The sequence below is a fragment of the Equus asinus genome, chromosome 12, assembly GCF_041296235.1.
Source record: "Equus asinus isolate D_3611 breed Donkey chromosome 12, EquAss-T2T_v2, whole genome shotgun sequence".
NCBI lineage: Eukaryota > Metazoa > Chordata > Mammalia > Perissodactyla > Equidae > Equus > Equus asinus.
The window spans coordinates 45,048,946-45,070,533 of NC_091801.1; the positions used below are offsets into that span (position 1 = coordinate 45,048,946).

At 38.3% G+C, this 21,588-nt stretch overlaps 1 protein-coding gene across 2 annotated transcripts; it reads right to left on the reverse strand.

Moving 5' to 3' along the window:
- Positions 1 to 1,967: 1,967 nt before the first annotated feature.
- On the reverse strand, positions 1,968 to 21,572 carry MTERF3 (mitochondrial transcription termination factor 3). 2 transcript variants are annotated; one of them, XM_044743946.2, is made up of 9 exons: positions 21,440 to 21,572; positions 18,588 to 18,936; positions 17,151 to 17,303; positions 12,355 to 12,544; positions 7,646 to 7,793; positions 7,200 to 7,271; positions 5,819 to 5,980; positions 2,796 to 2,929; positions 1,968 to 2,243 (listed from the first exon to the last, which is right to left on the reverse strand). In XM_044743946.2, the coding sequence occupies exons 2-9, from the start codon at positions 18,919 to 18,921 to the stop codon at positions 2,186 to 2,188; spliced, it is 1,251 nt and encodes a 416-aa protein (XP_044599881.2). In that variant the 5' UTR covers positions 18,922 to 18,936; positions 21,440 to 21,572; the 3' UTR covers positions 1,968 to 2,185. The 2 variants fall into 2 exon arrangements, with proteins under 2 accessions (XP_044599881.2, XP_014703246.3); XM_014847760.3 differs by lacking the exon at positions 2,796 to 2,929.
- Positions 21,573 to 21,588: the final 16 nt, after the last annotated feature.

Sequence of the window (21,588 nt, forward strand, 5' to 3'; positions counted from 1 at the left end):
TGGTTTCCCTCCTGACACATGGTAGGATTGCACTTCTCTGACCCCTTAAAGCTAGGCATGGCCATGTGATGCTTTGGCCAAAAAAATGCATTTTAAAAGGCAATTCTCCACATTCTTTCCCCTTCCAAAGACTGGCTACACTAGACACAGTGGAGGCTCTATCAACCTCTATCACTAAAGATGATATGGAGCAGAGCCTTTTTGGTCCCAAGTTGGACATGTATGAGATAAAAACTTGCATGGTTTTAAATCATTTGAGGTTTCAGGACTGTTCATTATAGCAGCACAACTAGCCTATTCTGAGATGAGCAGGTTGTTAATAAAGGCAAAATGAGGTTCTGAGCCATAGAAAGACCAGGCTGGATGGTTCCATGCTTTGTCTCCTGGCTGTACCTTCTTCGTTTCCCATTTATTGATTTCATCCATTAAAGAAATCCATGAAGGCAGTTATCTATGCCACACTCACTACGGTATTCCAGGAACTCAAATACCTGTTGAGCGAATGAATAAAACACATAACAGGAAGGCCACTATACTTGGCCCTGACCAATTACAAATTTAGTTTTCACAAAGTTTCAGGACATCCAGCACACCACAACTCTGGCGCACAACAAACTACCCCAAAGTTAGTGGTTTAAAATACCTTATTAGGGCCCAGCCCTGTGGCCAAGTCATTTAAGTTCCATGCACTCTGCTATGGCAGCCCAGGTTTACAGGTTCAAGTCCTGGGTGCAGACCTACTCCACTCACCAGCCATGCTGTGGAAGTGTCCCACATACAAAAAAGAGAGGAAGATTGGCACAGATGTTAGCTCAGGGCTAATCTTCCTCAAGGCCAAAAAAAAAAAAAAGAGGATTGGCAGCAATGTCAGCTCAGGACAAAATCTTCCACAGCAAAAAATAAAATAAAAATAAAATACTTTATTCTTTCTCCCAATTCTGAATTCAGCTGGGTAGTTCTGCTCCATGTGTTATCTGCTGGTGCTGGACTATTCAAGATAGCCTCTTCCCTCACATGTCTGGTGCTGCTGGCATGGCTGGCACAGCTTGATGTTTGGCTAGAAATCTCTCTCCACCTCATTTCTCCAGTAGAATCACCAGACCTCTTTACACTGTGGCTCAGAGTTCCAAGAGGACAAGCCCCAATGTGCATGTGCTTATCAAGCCTCTGCTTGATGACGCCCCATGGACCAAATCACACTGGCCCAATCAGTGTGGAAGGGGACTAAAAAAGAGTGCAAATACCAGATGTGGCTCCTTGGGGGCCACCAGTGTTAACTGCCTACTCAATCTTGTGATCCTACGGCAGATAATCAAAGTCATGATGCCTCATTTTACCAATAAAGAATCAGACTCAGAGGTTCAATCATTTGCCCAGGATTACATGTCTAAACAGTAAATGGAAAAAAATGTATCAATCCATGCTATCAATCTTTGCAAGTGGCAGTAAGTCAAAGGTTCATTACGGCCTTAGTTACTATGTCTCCTTGCCCTCTACTTACCTTCAAACTACTATTCTATCTTTGTTCCCTTTCCTGATTCTCAGTAGCCAACTGTGGGCAACTTTGAATATCTGTGCTCAGGAAGATAACTGTGAAGATAATCCAAAATGGAAGGTGTTTTGTAGCATTATCTAGTGAGTACCAGATATTTATGAATAATATGGTATGCTCCAGAAAATCCTAACATTTCAAAGAAAATAAAGCTGCCTTATAATGAAACTACTTTAAAAGACCTGTGAATATAAGAGGAATCTCCTCTACTGTTCTCATCTTCACCAGAATGACAACATGGCAGCCTGTACTAAACCAACTCTCTCTCTCTAAGCCTGCTGTATTTTTAGTTCTCTCCTTCCCCAGAAGGAAGGAAATGGTTGAGTCAAAGAATTAAGTCACTAGGAACTTGTGAGAAAGATCTACCACAAGTGTACGCAAATTTACAGTATCAAGAAACTGTTTCCAATACCAATTGAGGCTTGAGGCATTTATTTAAAAATATATTCATATATACATCCACTTGATATTATTACATTTTAACATTCATCAAAAATTAAAGAGTTTTTAAGAATTTTTCAAAGTCCCGTACTGAGGCTTTGGCAATCTCTTCACAAAATATTTCATCAGGCATAGATACCAGTTTGTCCAAAGAGATATAGTTAGGTTTTGCTGGATCATACTGTGCTCTTCCTAAATAGGTAAGAAACAAATGTCTTTCTTTGACTTTAAACAACCTTGTATTAAATATCTAGAAAAGAAAAAAAAAAGTTTTAAAAAAAACATCGTGCACTGAAAGATGATTAGAATGTTTATTTGGCTAAAAATTTTAATAGGCTAACAATTACAAAGTATTCACCACATGCTCAGTAACTATGATAAATGCCACAGGGTTTAAATCCTATGGGTTCTGCTAAGAAGTTATTATTAAAAAGGGACTCAAAACTAACCAACATAACAATTATAAAATAATTAAGGACTACACTGTAGGCAAAGAACACTGACTAATCCAGAGAGAGAGGGGAGAGGCTGTTACAGCAAATCCTCAGGTGCCCCTCCAAGCCTACTTAACCAGAAGCTTTGAGGGGGGACCCCACAAGTCCCCCAGGTGATTCTGACGCCTGCCAAGTTTGAGAACCAAAGTTGGAGATCAACATCTATGGCATCAAAATATTTATAAGATTTCATACGCTGTGAAGCTTCCATACTTTTTTTTAAATTCCTGCTGCTGCCTCTCTCTGACTAGTATCAACATGAAGTGAACCTGGCCACTAGGGGAGCAATTAGGGAAAGTACGTTTTACCTGTCTCGGAGGTAAAACTCCCAAGGAGGAGAGTGAGTGCCAGCAACTTTAAAAAGGAAGCAGGCTGAGTCCCTACAGCCAGCCACAAGACAGAAGGAAGAAGTGGGAGAACTGGCCACACTTGAAATAGAGCCCTGAAGCAGAAGAGACATCTGTGAGGCTCCCTGGCAAGGCCCAAGTGAACTGCATTCAGTACTAATTCTCAGTTTCTTCCCTTGGCTGTATTTCAGAGGCATTGGGAACACCTGACAGGGCACATGACCTCTAGGAGCCTTTCCTATGTTTGAGTAGAAACAAAATAATAAGAGATCATTTGGAGAGGACATTTTGAAAACCAACTGTTGAAAACTAAAGTTCTTTGAAAACAGTGACCAAAAAAAGAATAATGTGCTAACTCAACATACGATTGGCTTTCTGTGGGAACAAAACATCTTTTTCTCTCTCTGCAAAAACAAATTACATGCTGTTCTGCCTTCATTTTGGCAACTAAATTTCCATTACTACATTATTACTTCTCATAAAGATGTAAAAAGCTTTTAGACGTATTTCTTTAGAAGTATGCCTATGCAATAACTCTTGGCTTAGAAAAGTATCATACAACCTACAGACAAGACCACAAATGACTCAGAAGCTCCCAAACTATTATTAATTTCCTAAATATAATAATACTGAGAAGCATTTATACAGCTTATGATATTATATTACTTCTCCAATGGTTCAAAGTGACTTTATTACCAGAGATTTGTGTGCCCTTTTAAGTCCAAATACCAAAGCTCAGATTGAGTTTTTCTTTTTTCGTTTGTTTGTTGACCACAAGGGGCCATTTTGCCATTGTCAGAAAAATTTCATCCTGTTAATGATCCATTAAATTCTCAGGGATAAAAAAAACACCCTGGCCTGAGAATTACTGATGCTCTTTTGTCCTAGGGTGGACTCCAGCTCTGCATTCACAGACACCCGCAGTCAGAGGAGAAACAAGGTGTTAGGGGATCCTGAATATAACTTCTTTCCTTAACTAGTGATTTCCTCATGTGCATTACCCTGTTTTTGTTATCCTTTACCTCCCAGGATTGCTGCTTTGATGACTAAACTAGCCAGTTCTTAAGTTATAATTGTTTCCCTCTTTTTAATTAATCATAAACATGTGCCAACCAGAACTGCTATTTGCCTGAGAAAATTAGTTTCACACCACTGAATTTTTCAAGCACCAGCCAAAAATTTAAAGTCTGTATCAGTTTCCTGGCAGTCCTACTGTCAGTTAATGTATTTTTCCATTAATGAGTTGTATTTTTCAGGAATACTACCCAGACTCCTAGGAGTCAGAGAATCTCCATACGGAAGCTACAGTTCTACCACAGACTTCCCAGAAGCTAGGGTTTGGGGTGCCTAAAATCTGTGATTTTAAACAAGTGATTTTGATGCATCTGGTCAAGTTTATAGTTTCCTCTATTTGGAAAGTTTCTGTCCATCTTTGAGACCCCACTCATCCTACTGATAAGTCAAATTTCACTTAGAGTGGCAGCATATCCTAGTTGAGAACATGGGTTTTTAAGCTCAACTGCCAGAGTTCTGACCCTGGTCTGCCCCGTGTAACCAGGGGAACCTTGGACAAGTTACTCAATCTCTTTATGCTTACTCTCTTCATTTGTAAAATAGGGATAATAACAGTACCAACCTCATATAGTTGTTGTGAAGATTAAATGAATTAATACAAGGAAGTGAAGACAGAGCTGGCACATAGTAAGCACTCAATAGCTGTTATTATTTTTACAGATTTTCCTACCTCTTCTAAATTAAATAGCTCTATAAGACATCTGGTTAAGACTCTAACATTATATAAAGCAATTACATTTTTAAAACCTTCCTTCCACACCAGATTACAAGTTCCACAAGAAAGACCATGTCTGACTGATTTTTGTATCCCTAAATCAGACTCTCCTATCATGCTCTACTGTCACTGAATTATCTACCAACCCAGGGGAAAACTAATTTTTATGCTTTTAGTTAAAGATTACTTACTTTACAACTGTTCTATAAGCCAAATTTGCACCACTGCAGGCTTCTAACATTTTATAATGAATATATATGCATTTGATGAAACAGAAAAATTCTCTATAAAGGGACTATTCACAGTGAAGTATGACAGGTAAATAATGCTATTTGTAAAGGAAGTGTACCAAAAGCCATCTAGTTCTGAGAGTTATATTAAAGTCATATTTCTTTTGCCCATTTTTACATCAAGAATGTAAGCACATGGAGTAGAGGGATCACTTTAATGAAATTCGATCTTTCACTTATCCAGTGAATACTTACCAAGGGTCTGTCTATTCACATGGCCAACAGCAAAGAAGGATGGCTTCCTTTGTTCAACACGTATTTATCTAGGGCCTACGAACTGCCCAGTATAGTTCCAGGCACTGGGATTTCAGCAGGGTATAAACCCGACAAGATCTCTGCTTTCAAAGAGCAAATAATGTCACTCACTAGCTAAAGAACAGGAAAGTCTAATTAGCTTAGAAACTATAATTATGGCTTTGGCATGATGGCAAACTGGAGCTGTTTTATGCTTTGGTAGGAGATCATTACAATATGGCTTAACTAATGGATTTAGATAGACCATAAGTAAAAAGTATATGTAGAATTGAAAGGACCTTTAAAGGCAGTGATCTATTCCAAATTTAAATGGAGAAAAACACAAAGGAGAATACGTTAGATTCCAAAGGACATAACAAGAACTAGGTAAAAACTACAGGGAAGGAGATTCATCACCAGAGATATGCATGTGTGCCTTAGAAGTTGTAAACTTTTCACAAGTGATCCCTCTACTCCATTTGCTAGATGTCTTGATAAAAAGATGGGCAAAATAAAGATGACCTTAATACAACTCTCAGAGCTAGACTGCATTCAGTCCAATTCCTTCATAAATAGCAAGGAACTTTCACAAGTAAACAGCAATATGCACCTAGAGAGCAGCTCCAAATGAAGGGCAATGAGGCTCCTGCAGAGAGTTGTGCACTCCTTACCTGCGGGAACCTGACAATGACGTGGTGAGGAATGCTCATCACATTGTGAACGTAGTCAAAAGTCTCAGTGAGTTTCCTTTTATTTACAGTTAACATCTTTGGGATTTTGGTGATCATATGTTGAATTTCATTAAGTTTAAAACCTAGCTCAAGATGATAAACCTAAAAGAAAGTAGAATTGTTATGAATCATGAATAGAAATAGTTATTTTGGTATATGCCAGAGGACACATTGATTCTTTTAAAATTTAAAATAAGAACATTAAAATCTAGAGATAAAGCTATGCCAATGCCCTCAAGGGAGCATAGCTTCCTGCTTCGGGGGCAAACTGAATTTCAGACCCTTCTCCTGAGAATGAGCTACTCACAGCATGGTGATCATCATGAAGATCACCAAAAGGAGCTATCATAATTATGAGATAGAATAAAGGTGGACATGGGAGGCCTGGTCAGGTTATCTGTATGGACCCTACACCACACAGACCAGCAGTAAGATTTTCAAAGTGCTTTTTGAGCCTCTGCTCCCAAGCACACTCATATACATGTTATCTGGAAAAACTACATGTCAAATTTCCAGACTGAGATGATAAAACTAAACACCCAAATGTGGGTTAGGTCCTCTGTGTGCATTCATAGAAACCTATGGCTCCCCCATTAATCCATTGCTCTTATCACTCTGCATGCTATCCCCCAACAAGACTGTAAGCTCCATGAGAGCAGGGACTATCTCCCCAGCATGGTGTGTGGGCAGGTGCTCAATAAAAACTTCTTCAACAACTGAATATGAAACACTTTAAGCACCTCAGAAAATAGGTCTTATATAATAATTTCAAATACTACTACAGCTCTGTATACTAACTAGTCAGCTGCCTTGGCTCTACACTATTCTCTCTTGGAGGTAGGACAGTATCGAGTGTCTAGTATGTTCTGTGATAGAACTAGAGCTGGCAACTGGCACAGGTTCTAAGGAGAGCAATGTGCTGGCCACTACTCTCTTCACAGAAGTCTTTTGGATCCAGCCTCCAAAAGGCACCTCCCCGCTACGGAGGAATCTGACATAGACACAGACTCTCATACTGGGCAACAGAAGCAGTTTCCAGGTACCACCCAGATACCTAATCTATTACTCTAGGATTATGGGTATCAATGTCTGCAAGGTAATTTACTCATGTACCATCTGGTCCACATGTGAAAATATTATTAACTAAAATAAACTGCTTGCTAGATATTTATTATATCATTTCCTATGTCCATCATTTTAGAAATAACTTCTTTTATAATCCAGTTTTCTCTAAGATGACAGAAGCAAAATGTATCCCCTTCAGAAGACTTAAACATTTAAAGAAAGAAGCTGATTTCTCAAAAGCCTGAAGTCATTCTACCTTCATATTTTCTTTCACGGGCTCCAGACTTCCAGTTAGCAGCCTTGGGAGACGAACCACCAGATCTCGAGTCTAGAGTCATAAAAGAAATTATCAGTACTACATATGAATATGCAACTATTTTGGAAAATCAAGGCATTACTAGGAATACAAAACCAAAATTTCAAATATGACCTGTCAGAGAAATGCTAGGAATAACAGAAATATACAAACATAATACTGTTTGAGGAAAAACAAATACTGAAAACAAAACTTCAGGAACCAATTTGCTGGAAAATTATATAATGATACAGCTATATGCTTAACCTAGCAGGTAATTCATCTTGTTCAGAAAATACCAGGCATTTATAGAATTCATATGGGCCACACATCCATTAGAAACATGAGATTTAAGTGTTACTAAATGTAGCTGATATGGAAATAGACAATTCTCTCCTTTTCTTTACCTTCTTCACAGTAAGTTGAAGTTCTTTCTGAAAAAATCCCAATCTGTTGTCCAATCTTTCCACTGAAAAACTCAGCAAAAATGGTGCCTTTCTGACCATCTGTGCAATATCTGCCTTACTGAAATTTTTTGATTGTAGATAAGCCACTCTAGAGAAACAAACAAAATATACATACATATGATAAACATTTACTAGTGTCATGCTATTTTCCAAAGTAACAACTGTTTTTAAAAAGGCTCCCACACCAAAAAAAAAGATACGTTAAACATTCTACAATAATGTAATAATGGCCAAAACATGGTTAAAACAAAACAAGCATCCATCCAACTCTAGAATGGTTTCCATTTATACTTGGAAACAGAATATAATTCTGAAATCCACTAACAGATAGATTCCCTTTTCAGTGAATCTGACTTATTACTTGGTAGAAAAAAATGAAATAGCTTCTGTTTAACAATTTTTTTGCTAAGAACAGAAAACATACACATTTAAAAAATAAGAGATTCAGAACTTGTTTTACAAAGAAAGATCCTCAAGCATGGCTGAAACTAAGAGAGAAATTATTTTAGTACATATACTGAGTATGTATTTTCATAAATAATTCTTACTATAGTCTTTCAAGATGTTATTCTGTTAACAACTAAGAAATTTCCTAAGTTTGTGGGAACCAAAATAAGATAGTAAAATATAGAAAGTTTGACAATAAAATAACATTATTTTTAAAAATTTATAAACATAGTAAAAAGCAGTTTTATTAAATGCCTAAAATATACCAGAACATTATCTTGTCTAATTCTCACCAGAAAAAACAAGAACAAACCTGTGAGCCAGGTAAATTTTCCATGTTACACTTGAAGAAACATAGATTCAGAGAAGTTAAATGACTTGTCTTAGACCACCAATGACTTAGGCCACCAGATTAATGCCAAAGCTGAGATCTGAACTCAGGCATGCCTACACCTAATGCCAATGATGTTTCTCTATCATATATCAGAACTTATATTTTCTACTCAAATGACTATTACTCCTTTAAAGCAGTCCCTTAGAGGCCATGAGAGAAAAGACTGATAAATTTAACTACATAAAAATTCAAAATGCAAGGCAAAAAAACACCAAAGTCAAAGACAAGTGACAATCTAGGAAAAATATTTATGACATGTCACAGAGAAAGAATTAATTTTGTTAATATACAAAAGAATACTTACAAAAATAAAAGGGCCCAACTAAAAAATGGCAAAGAACAGATATAATTTAAAGAAAAGGAAATGTAAATAGAAATTTGAAATATGGAAAGATCCTCCAAACATCTGATGCTCCAAACGTCATTTCCAAAACAACGAGGCATTAGCTTTATCTATAAAATGAACTGAAACCATAAAATGTGATAGCACCGTATTAGTGAGGATAATAGGGAAATTGGCACTTCTGTACACTACTGGTGGGAGTGTTAACTGGAAAACAACCTATACGCAGGACAATTTGCCAATATCTATTAAAACTGCAATGCACATATCCTTTGGCGTAGCAATTCTGCTTCTAGAAAACTGTCCTACAGAGATCCACCCATATGTGTGAAATGACGTAGTGTATACAAGGAGAGTCACTATAGTCTCGTTGTGATAGTAAAGACTGGAAACTGCCACGTGTTTATTAATAGGGGACTAGACAGATCTACAAATGAACTATTCTAGCTTAAAAAGAAAAGGAAGCACCGACAAGAAAGAATCTCCAAGATATAGTTAAAGAAAGAAAGTGGGGTATAGAATGGTATGTGTCAATGCTACCAATTCTATGTATGTGTGTTAACGTATAAGTGTGTACAAAGATATACATATATGCTTGTGTATGATAGAACATTCTTGGGAGGTTGAACAAAAACTTGATAATAGTAGCTGCCTCCAGAGATGAGTCTTGGAAGGTTGATGAGGGACAGGAATAAGTAGGCGAGAAAAAGGATTATTTTTTTTTTTCATTTTTTTTGGTGGCAGCAAGGGTCAGTATCTGATTCAAACATTATCAAGGGGCTGGCCCCGTGGCCAAGTGGTTACGTTCACGTGCTCCGCTTCGGTGGCCCAGGGATTCACTGGTTCAGATCCTGGGCGCAGACCTAGCACTGCTCATCAGGCTATGCTGCGGCAGTGTCCCACATAGCACAACCAAAAGAACCTACAACTAGAATATACAGCTATGTACTAGGCGGCTTTGAGGAGAAGAAGAAGAAAAGAAAGGAACTTGCTATCCTTCTTTAGTGGGCGGGACATTTTGGAACACACTGGAAAAGGGAGCCTATGTGATGGGCTTAACCCACTTAACCTAAACTGGCCACACAACATTGAGGGGCACCACCAGGGGAAGGGAGAGCAAGAGGAAGAATAAAAAACATTATCAAAACTGTTGTCTACATTGTGATCACTTTTCTTCTTCTTCTTTTTTTTTGGTGAGGAAGACTGGCCCTGAACTAACATCTGTTGTCAATCTTCCTCGTTTTTTGCTTGAGGAAGACTGGCCCTGAGCTAATATCTGTGCCAATCTTCCTCTATTTTGTATGTGGGCTGCAGCCACAGCATGACTTGATGACCAGTGCGTAGGTCTGCACCCGGGATCTGAACCTGTGAATCCTGGGACGCCAAAGCAGAGCACGTGAACTTAACCGCTACACCACTGGGCCAGCCCTCATTTTTCTAAGAAAACATTAAGATATAAGGCCCAACCAAAAAAATATTTAAATAATTTAAATGCAGATTATTCATTTGAAAATTCTTAGAAAGAATCAAATAACTTTTTTATACATTTAAAATTTTCCTCATTAAAAAGAAAACAAGTATATAAAATCAGTGTTGTTACAGAAATTCTAGAAAATAAAACTGTTGTATATAGCAGAGCCAGAAGCTAAGTTCAACTAAATAAAGATTATCATATCCTTGCTTCTTCCAGTAGAAGCTTATTTGTCACTGTATATCCTTTTGAGTACATGTGGATAAATTACCTATTAAACAAGTCCAAGTAATTTAAGAAATGTTTCACAGTTTAATTTACCAGTCAGCCAGGCTTAAAAACCATTACACTACGAGAATATCCTTATGATATTATTCCTTAGTCGTCAGGAGCATGTGTGATCTTGAACAAGTAACTTAAGCTCCTTTTAAGCTTAAGTTGGCTTCCCAGAATTAAATGTAGGGAGACGATACGGTGTAGTAGCCAGGACTCCGAGTTAGACTAACTGGTTTGAATCCAGCTCTGCCACTTACACTAGTGGTGTAGTATTGGGCAATTATTTAACCTCTTTGTGCTTCCCCTGTAAAATGGGGATACTAATAATAATGGTGCAGTAGGCAGCCTCTGAAATGGCCCCCAGTGATCCCCACCTCCTAGTATGCATGCTTCCTAGCAATAAACCTTGAGCAACTAGGGCGAGTTGGTGTCTGAATCGGAGGGAACAGTGTTCCTGACTAAGGAGGAGCAGAGCTGGATGTGTCAGATTGAGTTTACTAAAATCATTCTTTCTCTTCCTTGTATTGTAATAGCTTATCTACATTAGACCAATCCGTAAGTCTCATGAAGGGAGAGAGCATGTTCATCTTACATGGTTCAAGTCTAGCTCAGTGCCTTGCAGATATAAAAAGGGCTCAAATTGTTCAATTAAGAAATGCAGTTTTTTGTTTTGTTTTTCTTAATTCAGATTCAAGGCATTAGACTCTGATGGTTCAAGGAACTGCAAAGCTCTCCGAAATGTAGGGAGGCTCAAGGTTAGTGTGAGACTAGTCTGGGGAGAGAAGACTAGAGGCCGAACAGTTAGGAGACTGTTAATCTTCTGTTACTTTACTTACTGTTAGTGCAGTAATCTTCATGTGAAATGATGGCGGCCCAAGGAAAATATTCACAGTGAAGATTAAGGGAAATGCTTTGACTGATTTGAGAGAGAGAAAAATAGAACTGATAGGCCTTCATGATTAATTAGATGTGGACGCTAAAAGAAGAGAAGCCAAAGTTAATGCCAACATTTCTGATTTGGGCAACAGAGTGAACAGTGCCCCCATTCAGTGAATCTGGAAATACAGAGAAGAAGTGATTTAGGCAAGAGGTGGGGATGATGATGGATTCGAAATGTGAACTTAGGGACAGGGACTCCGTCTTGTTCTCTGAGGTGCTCCCAATGCCTAGCAGGATTCTATCTCACAGATCAATACTATCTCACTGTATTGATTCTCACAGATTCAATAAATTCTTTGAATGTTGAATGAAGTACAAAGATGTTTATGGAAGTGCTATTTAAAGAAGAAAAAAAGGAACAACGAAAATAGCCAACTTACAGAAATGATTAAGCAAATTGTACAATAATTTGCCAAGAAAATGTCAAATGACTACCACCTAAAATGGTCAGAAAAAAACAAAGTTCAGGCTTTCATAACTTTAAGTGCACTCTCAGATAATTCTGCCCCTTTTTAATGGAGTTTTTAAAAAGCTCATTCCAGTTTCTGAAGAGAAACAGTTAACTACTGACTCAGCAATAAGTTGAAAACAAAAAAAATAATGGGTAGTGAAATAAGAGTTTTAGATAAATATTGATCAAAGGTCCATAACAAGAAAATAACATTCATGTTCATTATCTCAGTAGATCATGTGCAGCTGAGACTTAAAGAATAACCTTCACACACATTTCCTCCATGACTGTTTCTTTGGTCATATGAGAATCATTCTAAAAGCCCTACCTGGTCTTAAGATTTTCAAGGTCTTCAGAGAAAATAGCATAGTTTTTAGTCAGGAATGTTCCCAGTTGGTTATTCTCTATACCCAAATCTTTAAGAAACAGGAGTATTTGCTTAATGTCTTTTTCAAAATCCAGTCTCAGAAGGAGGTTGGCTGCATCTGGCTGTTTTTCTATCTTGGACAAATCCACTCCTATAATAAATTACAAACACTGTTTGAAAATAACTGCTTAGCTCAGTCATTAAACTTGATACAGAGAAACAAGAAATTACTGATGGAGATCAACAACCTATCCATGGGAGAACTGAGATTGGCCAATAGAAACTTCTAAATACTTTTAAACTAAATTGGTTGAAGGAAGAAAAATATAGTGAAAATGTAGTATTTATTTCAAAGCCATGTATAGAAGAAAACAGTGCATTTCGGGCTAAATTTCCACCCAAAACAAATGCACTGTCACCCTGGCCTAGGATCATCATCTTTATCCAAGGTTTCTTGAACACTGTTTGAAGGATGCTTATGAGCCCCTAATGTTCTCCATGGTAATTGCTTGACTGGTAATTCTGCAGGGTAACAAACTCTATGAATAAATTATTTTCTTTGAAGTTAATCATTTTCTTAGTTATAAGCATTATTTTTAAAATATGCTCATAATCCCCTCCATAGGGGGAATAAAAATGACCCTCTGTCTTACTCATTACTCACTGTAATATCCAGGTGTTTACCACAGAGACAAGTACCTTGAAGGAGTTCAAGAAATGTCTGCATGAGAAGGGGGAACATATGCAGCCCTCAGGTACACAACAAAGCAGAAAGTATACACTCTGTAACCTTCACCTATCCTTATAATCTTAGGTGATTAAGTAAATGAGACGAGGGACAGAAGAGAGAAAGAAGGGGAGAAAGCAAGTTGTTTTTAAGTATTCTTTGGTTATGGATATAATTAGATGTCAACATTAATTAGGCAGGGAATCAAAGTAACCTGTAATTCAAAATTCTCATTAAAACTGAGCATTTAATTCTCTCATTTTTTCCTTTTATCTGATTAAAATAAATTAAACAAGGATAGGAAAGGTCTATTCCTTATTTTGAGAATAAACATTCAAAGATAATGTAAAACCAAGTTTAGACTTAAAATTTTCTATTCTTAAAAATATTCTTCTGGTTAAAAACAACTCTCAAACTGATTTCTAGGTGCAACTTTACAGTCTTAAATATAAAAGCAATGAAATAAAAACATTTTTAATGGTGTCCATGACCAGAAAAATAAATAATAATTCCATATACTATTAGAACACGTGCACATATACACAATAAAGACCAGAAACAAATCCAGGATGAACTAAAAATTTAGCATATCAAATAAATGGGCAAAAGATGGACTATTCATTAAAATATAATGGGGCCACTAGCCCCATTATTTGGAAAAAAATTGAGAATTCCTTCTAGTCTATGCAGAAACTGATATATAATAATGTACACCTGAAATTATACAATGTTATAAACCAATATGACCTCAATAAAGTTAAAAAATTTTCTAAAAATTCATTCTATATCTAATACAAAAATTTCAAATTGATTAAAAATTTAAACGTGCACTAACTCTAAAACTACTAGAAGAAAACATAGAATTTAAATACTATTATTTTGACCACATAAAATATAAAACCTATGTATGGCTTTCTGTATAATATATATTTGTATAGAAAAAGGTCTGGAAAGCTTCTCAACAAATTGGTAAGGTGGTTACCTTTGGAAAGTAGAGCTGGAGCTGTAGAGAGGGTGAGTTCTTTCTCTTGTGATATTTGTACTTTTAACAACTAGATTTAATTCTTTTGTAATTTAAAAATAATATTCATAGAAAAATAAATAAATTATTGGATAGATGGATAAATAAGATAGAAACTAGTTTCAAAAATCTGTGATAAGTGGGGGAAGGGATGTTTTAAAAATAACATAAAGGGTTCAGACTTCAAATTTAACTAAATATTACAGCTTACATGTGCTGAAGTGCCTTGCTCAGCATGAGCTGTCACACCCTGACTGTGCTGAAACAAAAATCCTGAAAAGCTGCTTTTTAACAGCCGTAGGAGGGCAGAATCTCATCAGGAGAGCACACTGCTGTCAGCACAAATCACTTCAGCTTACTCACAATTTCATTAACTTGAAAAAATAGTCACTGAATGCCTACTGTAGACCAGGCACTTCGGGTAGGCTCCGGGGATATAAAAAATTAATAACGCATGATTCTACCTTCTAGGTGACCACGGTCTAAGTAGGCTTTATCCCAGCAGTCCAGCAACTACAAACATTACCACCATATTCCGTTATGGTTACACGTATTTAGTGTATCAATTAGGGATCTGGCAGGCAACAGAAACTGTCCCAGAAAATTCAAATAAAAAGGACTTCAATAAAAGGACTCTATACACAGGTGTGAGCAGAGTTAAGGGAACAAAGAAGGGCACCCGCCCCAGTCCTAAAGGGACAAGGGAGGAAAAAGTATTACCCGAACTCAGAGGGAGCTGGAAGCTAGAGAGAAAGGACTGCTCAGCAGGAGCAGCTGTGATGGAGTGAGGCAGTTACATGACCCAAAGCAAGGAGGGAACAGGGAAGACATACTCCCACCTGCCCTCCCTCTCCTCCCACTAGCTGATGCTGCCCAGAAGGCAGCTGGCAAAGGAGCCCTAGTGCAGAGAGGTCAGACTCCCGGGATGTAGAACAGGCAGGGAAAGGCAGAAAACAGAGAAGAACCAGGACATTTGAGTCCTCAAAAATACTGTCTGACAATGCAATCGTGGCTCCTCTAAGGCACTGTCATTTCAGTCACTTCTCAGACCAGCATGCAGATGAAGGAATGGCTGAAACATATTCCAAAGCTCTAAGAGTACTGTGAATTATTTAAAGATAAGGACCATGTCTTACGTTTATCTTCTCACCATAGCACTTCTTATCATAAGGCGAGGAAAGCTGTTCCAAAAGGAAGGTGGCTGCCTCCCGTTTGCAGATGTCCTCTGTCTCACTCCCTTGGGCCCAGAGAACACTATGTGTATCTCTTATGTGGGACCTATCACTTTACCTTTCATCCTGCATTCCAGCAGTTATTCTTATGTATGTTTATGCGGATGCTTCTGAAGACTTGAAGCCTTCTTGAGAACAAAGGGCATTCCCTATACATTTGGGTGACTTTCCCAGGGACAGATGAGTAAACAATTATAATAGTGTTATTAGTGCTAGGATGCAAGTTAGCCGGGGTTGATGTGAGAACCCAGAGGAGGGTCACTCTGTTTGGAGGGTCAGAAAAGACATGTTAGAAGTTACTTGAACTTGAGTTAAGTTCTCCAGTTATCAGAGCTGGCCAACCAAAGGAGGGAAGTGGCAAGTAGTGAAGCTAAAAAGGTAAACAGGGGCCAGACCATGAAGGACTCTGATGCCATGGAGACACTGTGAAGGATCTCAAGTAGGTCACTGACCTAGTCAGATTTGCATTTTAGAAAGAGTACAACATTACCAAGATTATCGGGCAATACTGCTGACAAAAATACTATCAAGTTAGGAAACTCCTAACTTTTCAGCAAAAAATGAGGACCTAAACTAAGGCAGTGACTGGTGAATGAGAAAAGCTGATGGATTTGAGGGATAATCCCTTACCTATCCTGTTCCTCTTGATCCTCCGAGGGAAAAGAGGTTCATTTTCTGGGAAAATCAAGTAAGAGCAGTGCCAGACCCAGAGATAATGGGAAAAGCAGAAGTTTGCAATAAGTTGCTAGACTGAAAATAAGAGGACTAAATAGAAGTTTGCAGTGTGATCCTCTGGCTGCCTTTAACTGTCCATATCCAAGTGCATCCTACATCCTACCAGTCAACAAGCTAAGATAATCACGGAGCAGACCTAGAGAGAAACCATCCAAATCAAGATGACAGCGATCTCCAGGAGGAAGATGAGGAGGTAGTAAAGAAATGGAACTAATATATCGTCTGATCGTGTTAACTGTAGAAAACACCATCCTGAGAGGCCACTGGAAGGTGTGGGAAAATTTAGCTCTAGGAACAACAACAACAAAATAATCAAATAAAAAACAAGGCAATTATTAACTCTGGAAAATGAAAAGTTGTACAGGAAGGAAAACAATTATAGTATACTTCCTGGAGAACAGCGAGCAATATTTAGTCATAATGGCATCACTAATAATTTATCTAAAAATTGTTAATATAACTACATTGGGAGAATTAAAGACAATAGGGGAAAAGAATGTGTGTACAACCAAGCAAAAGCACTATAAACAATCAGAGTTTAAATAAACACCTAGAGGTTAAATACAAACAGAGCCATCAAAGGAGACACCTCCAGGAAATGGGATGCAAAGTTGGGAAGAAGCAGGGGGTACAGTTTTTCACTAGAAGTCTTTTCTACACTATTTGTCTTCTACTTATGTATATGTACTACTTTGAGAAAGTTTAAAAATGCTAATTTAGAGGGCAGCCCCGTGACACAGTGGTTAAGTTCGCACGTTCCGCTTCGGCGGCCCGGGGTTCGCCAGTTCACATCCTAGGTGCAGACATGGCACCGTTTGGCAAGCCATGCTGTGGTAGGCGTCCCACATATAAAGTAGAAGAAGATGGGCACGGATGTGAGCTCAGGGCCAGTCTTTCTCAGCGAAAAGAGGAGGATTGGCAGCAGTTAGCTTAGGGCTAATCTTCCTCAAAAAAAAAAAAAAAAGAAAAAATGCTAATTTAAAAAGGCAAAAAAATAAGTGAAGGGTACACTCAAAAAGTACCTGTAGATTAACTCACTTACCTAGAAGCACTAAGTTCTGCAGAGTCTCAGAATGATCCACATAGTCTCGAAGAGTGAATGAAACTGGGGGCAATGGGGGGGCTGCAATGATCTGCACAGCCTCCTCCTCGGAAATTGGCTGCAGTGGAGACAGCGGAGGCAAATCGTCCAGTCCTTTAAAGCCAGCCACGTGGAAAGAGAGAAGCAAGTTAGCTCTCCATTCTGTACACCGAAAGCTATTTCTACCAAGACAGGCTCTTCCCTACTTTGCTTCTTTTTAAATCTTGGGATCACTTCAGAATTAAACATTTAAGAAGTCCAAATATTTTCTACCTCCTAAGAGGTAAGCTTAAGACTATTAGAGATCAACTACTGTTCCTCCAAAATAAGAAATCTGTTGATAAATTTCTACTCTATAAGGAAGAGTCCTGTACAAAATTCCTTTCCTTTTCTTCACTTTTAATCGGTAAGAATGCTAAAGACCAAGTGACCTTCAAGTACATTTTGAGAAAGAGATTGAGTCTACCATAGCTTGTTAACTTAGCCAAAAGTACAACATATTCTACCAGCCTGAATTGTATGGGTTAAAGTCGTAACATCCTGAAATGTCTTTGTCTTCATCCAATCCCCTCTCATCCAAGTTATCAAATATGTCTTTAAGAAGACTTCCACGATTCTATTTCTACCTCCTGTAGTCATTTGGTAAGTGACCCTCTCTAGTACAGCCTTGATTCTGAGATTTTGTTGTTTTGTTTGTTTTTTCTTAATCAAACACAGTATGGAAGACACTGGGAACTGTAACCTACCTTACTCAGGATTGTGATTTTTCTGTCCTATTTTTTGCCTCTAATCACTACCCTTTCTCATTTCTTATTGCCAGCCTCTCCTCCCTGCCTCCCTCTCTCCAGCTTGCTTTCTTTCATATTCTATTTAACCCAATATTATCTAATTTGCAGTGAAATAATCCTTGCATAGGAATATTCCTACAATAGAAAGCACAGAAGCGAGAGGAATGACTAAAAGGTAACACAAGAGAGCTTCTAGGGGTCATATAACTGTTCTATTTGTTGACTGTGGTGGTTGTTACACAACTAACTGCCTATGTCAAAATTCACAGAACTGTATACCAAAAAAGGAAGATTTTTACTTGACGTAAATGATACTCTAAGAAACCTAATTACCACTAGAAAAATTTTTACAGAATCTAAATAATAAAGTATTTAGATGCAAACATTATATATATAGGTATAAAATAATCTTATATACACTAACCTACACACTTTTTTTCTTAGTCAGTAAAATAAAGATATAACAGAAGTAAACGATTAGAACTGACATTGTTCTTTTTCTTGCCTGGTACAAAGTATGACTTGAAACGGGCTAACAGAATGTAAACAGGTAGGTTGTTCAAACTACCAGAGTGGGGCAAAGGGGACTTTTTTGAAAGCTCAGAATTACCTTCTAGAGACAGCTCAGAATCAAAGTTGGGTGTCTTTTGTGTCTTCTGCGACTGTTCATTCACGGAAGGAAGCAGAGTGCTTCGGGCAGAATTACTCTCTTGCCTACCGGAGTTGGCCGACTGGCAACCACTCCACATGGAGGAAGTCCTGTAAGTCTTAAATCCCCACTGGAGAAAGAAATTGTCAGAGGACATCTGAGGCTGAGCAGAAAAGCCACACAACAGAGTTTTCCCAGCCCTCTGAGAGCACTGTCTGAGTTGTGGAGCAGTAATGACGCTAATCAATTTAATTGAGTTGAACCATCTGGGTATCTGTTGGGCTGATAGGGCCATTTTTCTTAAAGTAGCCTACAAAGGAAAAATATAATTGTCAAAAATGAGAAACTTACTTTACTTAAATGTTTAAAACAGTATTCAAACAACAAAAAGATAAACTAGAATTTTTTCCTAATTAAAAGGAGTTTAATAAATTTAGATGACAAAGTAATCAGATATTTCTTAAACACAGGAAAAGCCAAAAACAAGGTAGTCTCAGTTACAAACCGAAAGACAGGAACTTCTAAACTGGAAAAATAAAGATATGCTTTACAATTTACAAGCAAAAAGCAAAATCACTAGTATAAGAAAAATACTTAAAAATCTGTAAATGTTCAAATTACAGCTGAACCCAATAATCTGTTAATTTAATAATTTACAGAAAATAAGGTGATGCAATTCAGTGTTCTTGAAATTTGGTTTGAAGGAGGTTTAAGAAGCAGACTGCTGATCAAAATAACACTGAATTATTCAAATCCATTTTATGTGTATACATTAGACACAAAAAAACAGGAAGACATCTATTTTGTCTTAAATGAATCACTGAAATATTATTATTGCTATCTAGAAGGTTGTTTCTTGCTTATCCTCAGGGCTGAACACAATTGTTTACTTCACAGATAAAGCTGTTCCTCAAAAGGGAATTGAACAAAACAAGTTTTGTCAAATTCTGTTTGACTGCAGAAAAAAAGAGAAAGAAAAGCCTTCAAAAACAAAAAAAGGTCAAAATGAAGTCACAGAAACGCATAAGCAACCAGCAATGAATTCATGTATACTATCACTGAAAAAGCAATTGTTTTTAAAAAGACTTCTTAATCAAGAAAGGCTGTCGTTACTTTAAACTCCAGGAATATGAAGGAATTTTACATTTAGCCAGCTTAAATAAAAAGGTAAATTTGATGTATATAATTTTACTGTAAATAAGATAATCCATATAAAACACAGCATGGAGTCCAGCATATGGAAATGCTCAACAAATGTTAGCCATTATTATTATTGATTACACAACCAAATATAAATGAATTCTGCTGAATTAATTGTTGCATACAACTTTTTGCTTTGGTTTTTCTCCATACTGGAATTCAGCTTGTTTTATGTTCTGAATTAGGCCAAATTCTTTAGGGTCTAACCTCCTCTTGGAGATATGTAGCTTAGGGAGCCTCCTGAAAGAGATTTATAAAAGTGGAAGTCTCACTGTTATTCTGAACTGATTTTAGAAAGGCAATAGGTATTCACAATAGTTTCGTGGGATAGGTGATTTTTGTTAAATTTTGGTAGAAAATGAGCCTCCAAATCTGTCAAGTTTTCCCTCAAACCTACAACATTCATTCTCTGCACACCAAAGTCACAGGTCACTAAATTGGAAGCCAGAAAACCTCAGTTATGCTACCTTGACAAGACTAAGTTTCTTGCGTGGGCTAGCACAATGACTGGCCCACGATGGGGCTTCAATAACCATTCCTTAAATAACCATTTTTTAAAAAGGTTACGGGTACAATTAGATAATTCCTAAGGTCCCTATCGGCTCTAAAACGTTTTGACTTCTAAGTTCATCTAGCATTTTGTCGTACTTCAAAGCAAACTCCTGAAATCCCAAATTCACTCTGAAGCTTTTCCAGGCTCAATACTCCTCCCACATCAGACAGATTGCCTTTGGAATTCAATCCATATTCATTAAAAGACTTTTATGCATACAACTGTTTATCCTTGTATTTTTATTTACAAGCGCACTATCTTCTCTGCATCACCATTTCATTGCTGTGTATACCTCTTAACAACTGGTTAACGGTTCGTTCACGAAAGCACGGCTGGGTCTCATCTCTGGATCCACCCACTCAGTAACTATTCCCCCTTAGCCCAGAGCCTTGCACTGCCCCAAAGTTTGTAGGACGGAAACGATTCCATTGCAACAATGGTTAACTTATTTGCCTACACGGTATTCAAAAGCGGGTTAGGTATGCACAGATGTGTATAGAAGCCCTACGTAGTGATGTCTTCTAACACGACTCTTTCATCAGGAAGATAAAAGAAAAAAGTCTTAATTCATAAGTCCATTAAAATGTCATATACCAGTTCTCAACTGTGTGCTTTACTACTTGGCTAGGAATATGAATTAACATTGAAATACTGTTTTTCGAGAGTTCAAGATTTCTACCTCTGTACGGCTGATAAATGAAAGCAGGAGCTGAAAAGGGGGTGGGAGGATGGCTTCGTAATAAGGGGCCTCTCATCTACCGCTCGCCGCCCTCCCGAGGCCAGTTTACTCCATTTCAGTTCCCCACACGGAACTTCCGCAGGAAGACAGCTGACACGGCGGACCTCCTTCCGCGTCCTCCGCAAAGCGCGCTAATAAACCCGCGGGGTCGCGTTTTCGTCTCGTCAGTCAGGGAAAAAATAAAACAAAATGAGTCACCCCGATTGGGCCGCGAAGACCGAAAGGCCATGAGGCTCGGGGGAGCGGCCTGGACGCAGGTGGACGCGGACCCGAACCCCAGTCGCGAGCCCGCCCCCCGCGCTCCGGCGGCTCCGGCTTTACCTGTGGCGAGGCCTGTGCCTGGCGGTCTCTCTCGCGGCAGCTGCGGGGCTGACACGCCCGCGCGGAGTGTCCGGCCGCGCTGCACAGCCGCTCGTCTGCCGGCCCGGCCGGCGCGGCGGCGCTTCCTAGCCCACGTGGGCTGCGGCCGG

Coding starts and splice junctions, on each gene's coding strand:
- MTERF3 (XM_014847760.3), bottom strand. CDS start 18,921: ATGGCCCTATCAGCCCAACAGATACCCAGATGGTTCAACTCAATTAAA. Junction 12,545..17,150: donor GCAGAACTTAGTGCTTCTAG/GTAAGTGAGTTA, acceptor AATTTATTATAG/GAGTGGATTTGTCCAAGATA. Junction 7,794..12,354: donor CTTGAAAATCTTAAGACCAG/GTAGGGCTTTTA, acceptor TTGTTTCTCTAG/AGTGGCTTATCTACAATCAA.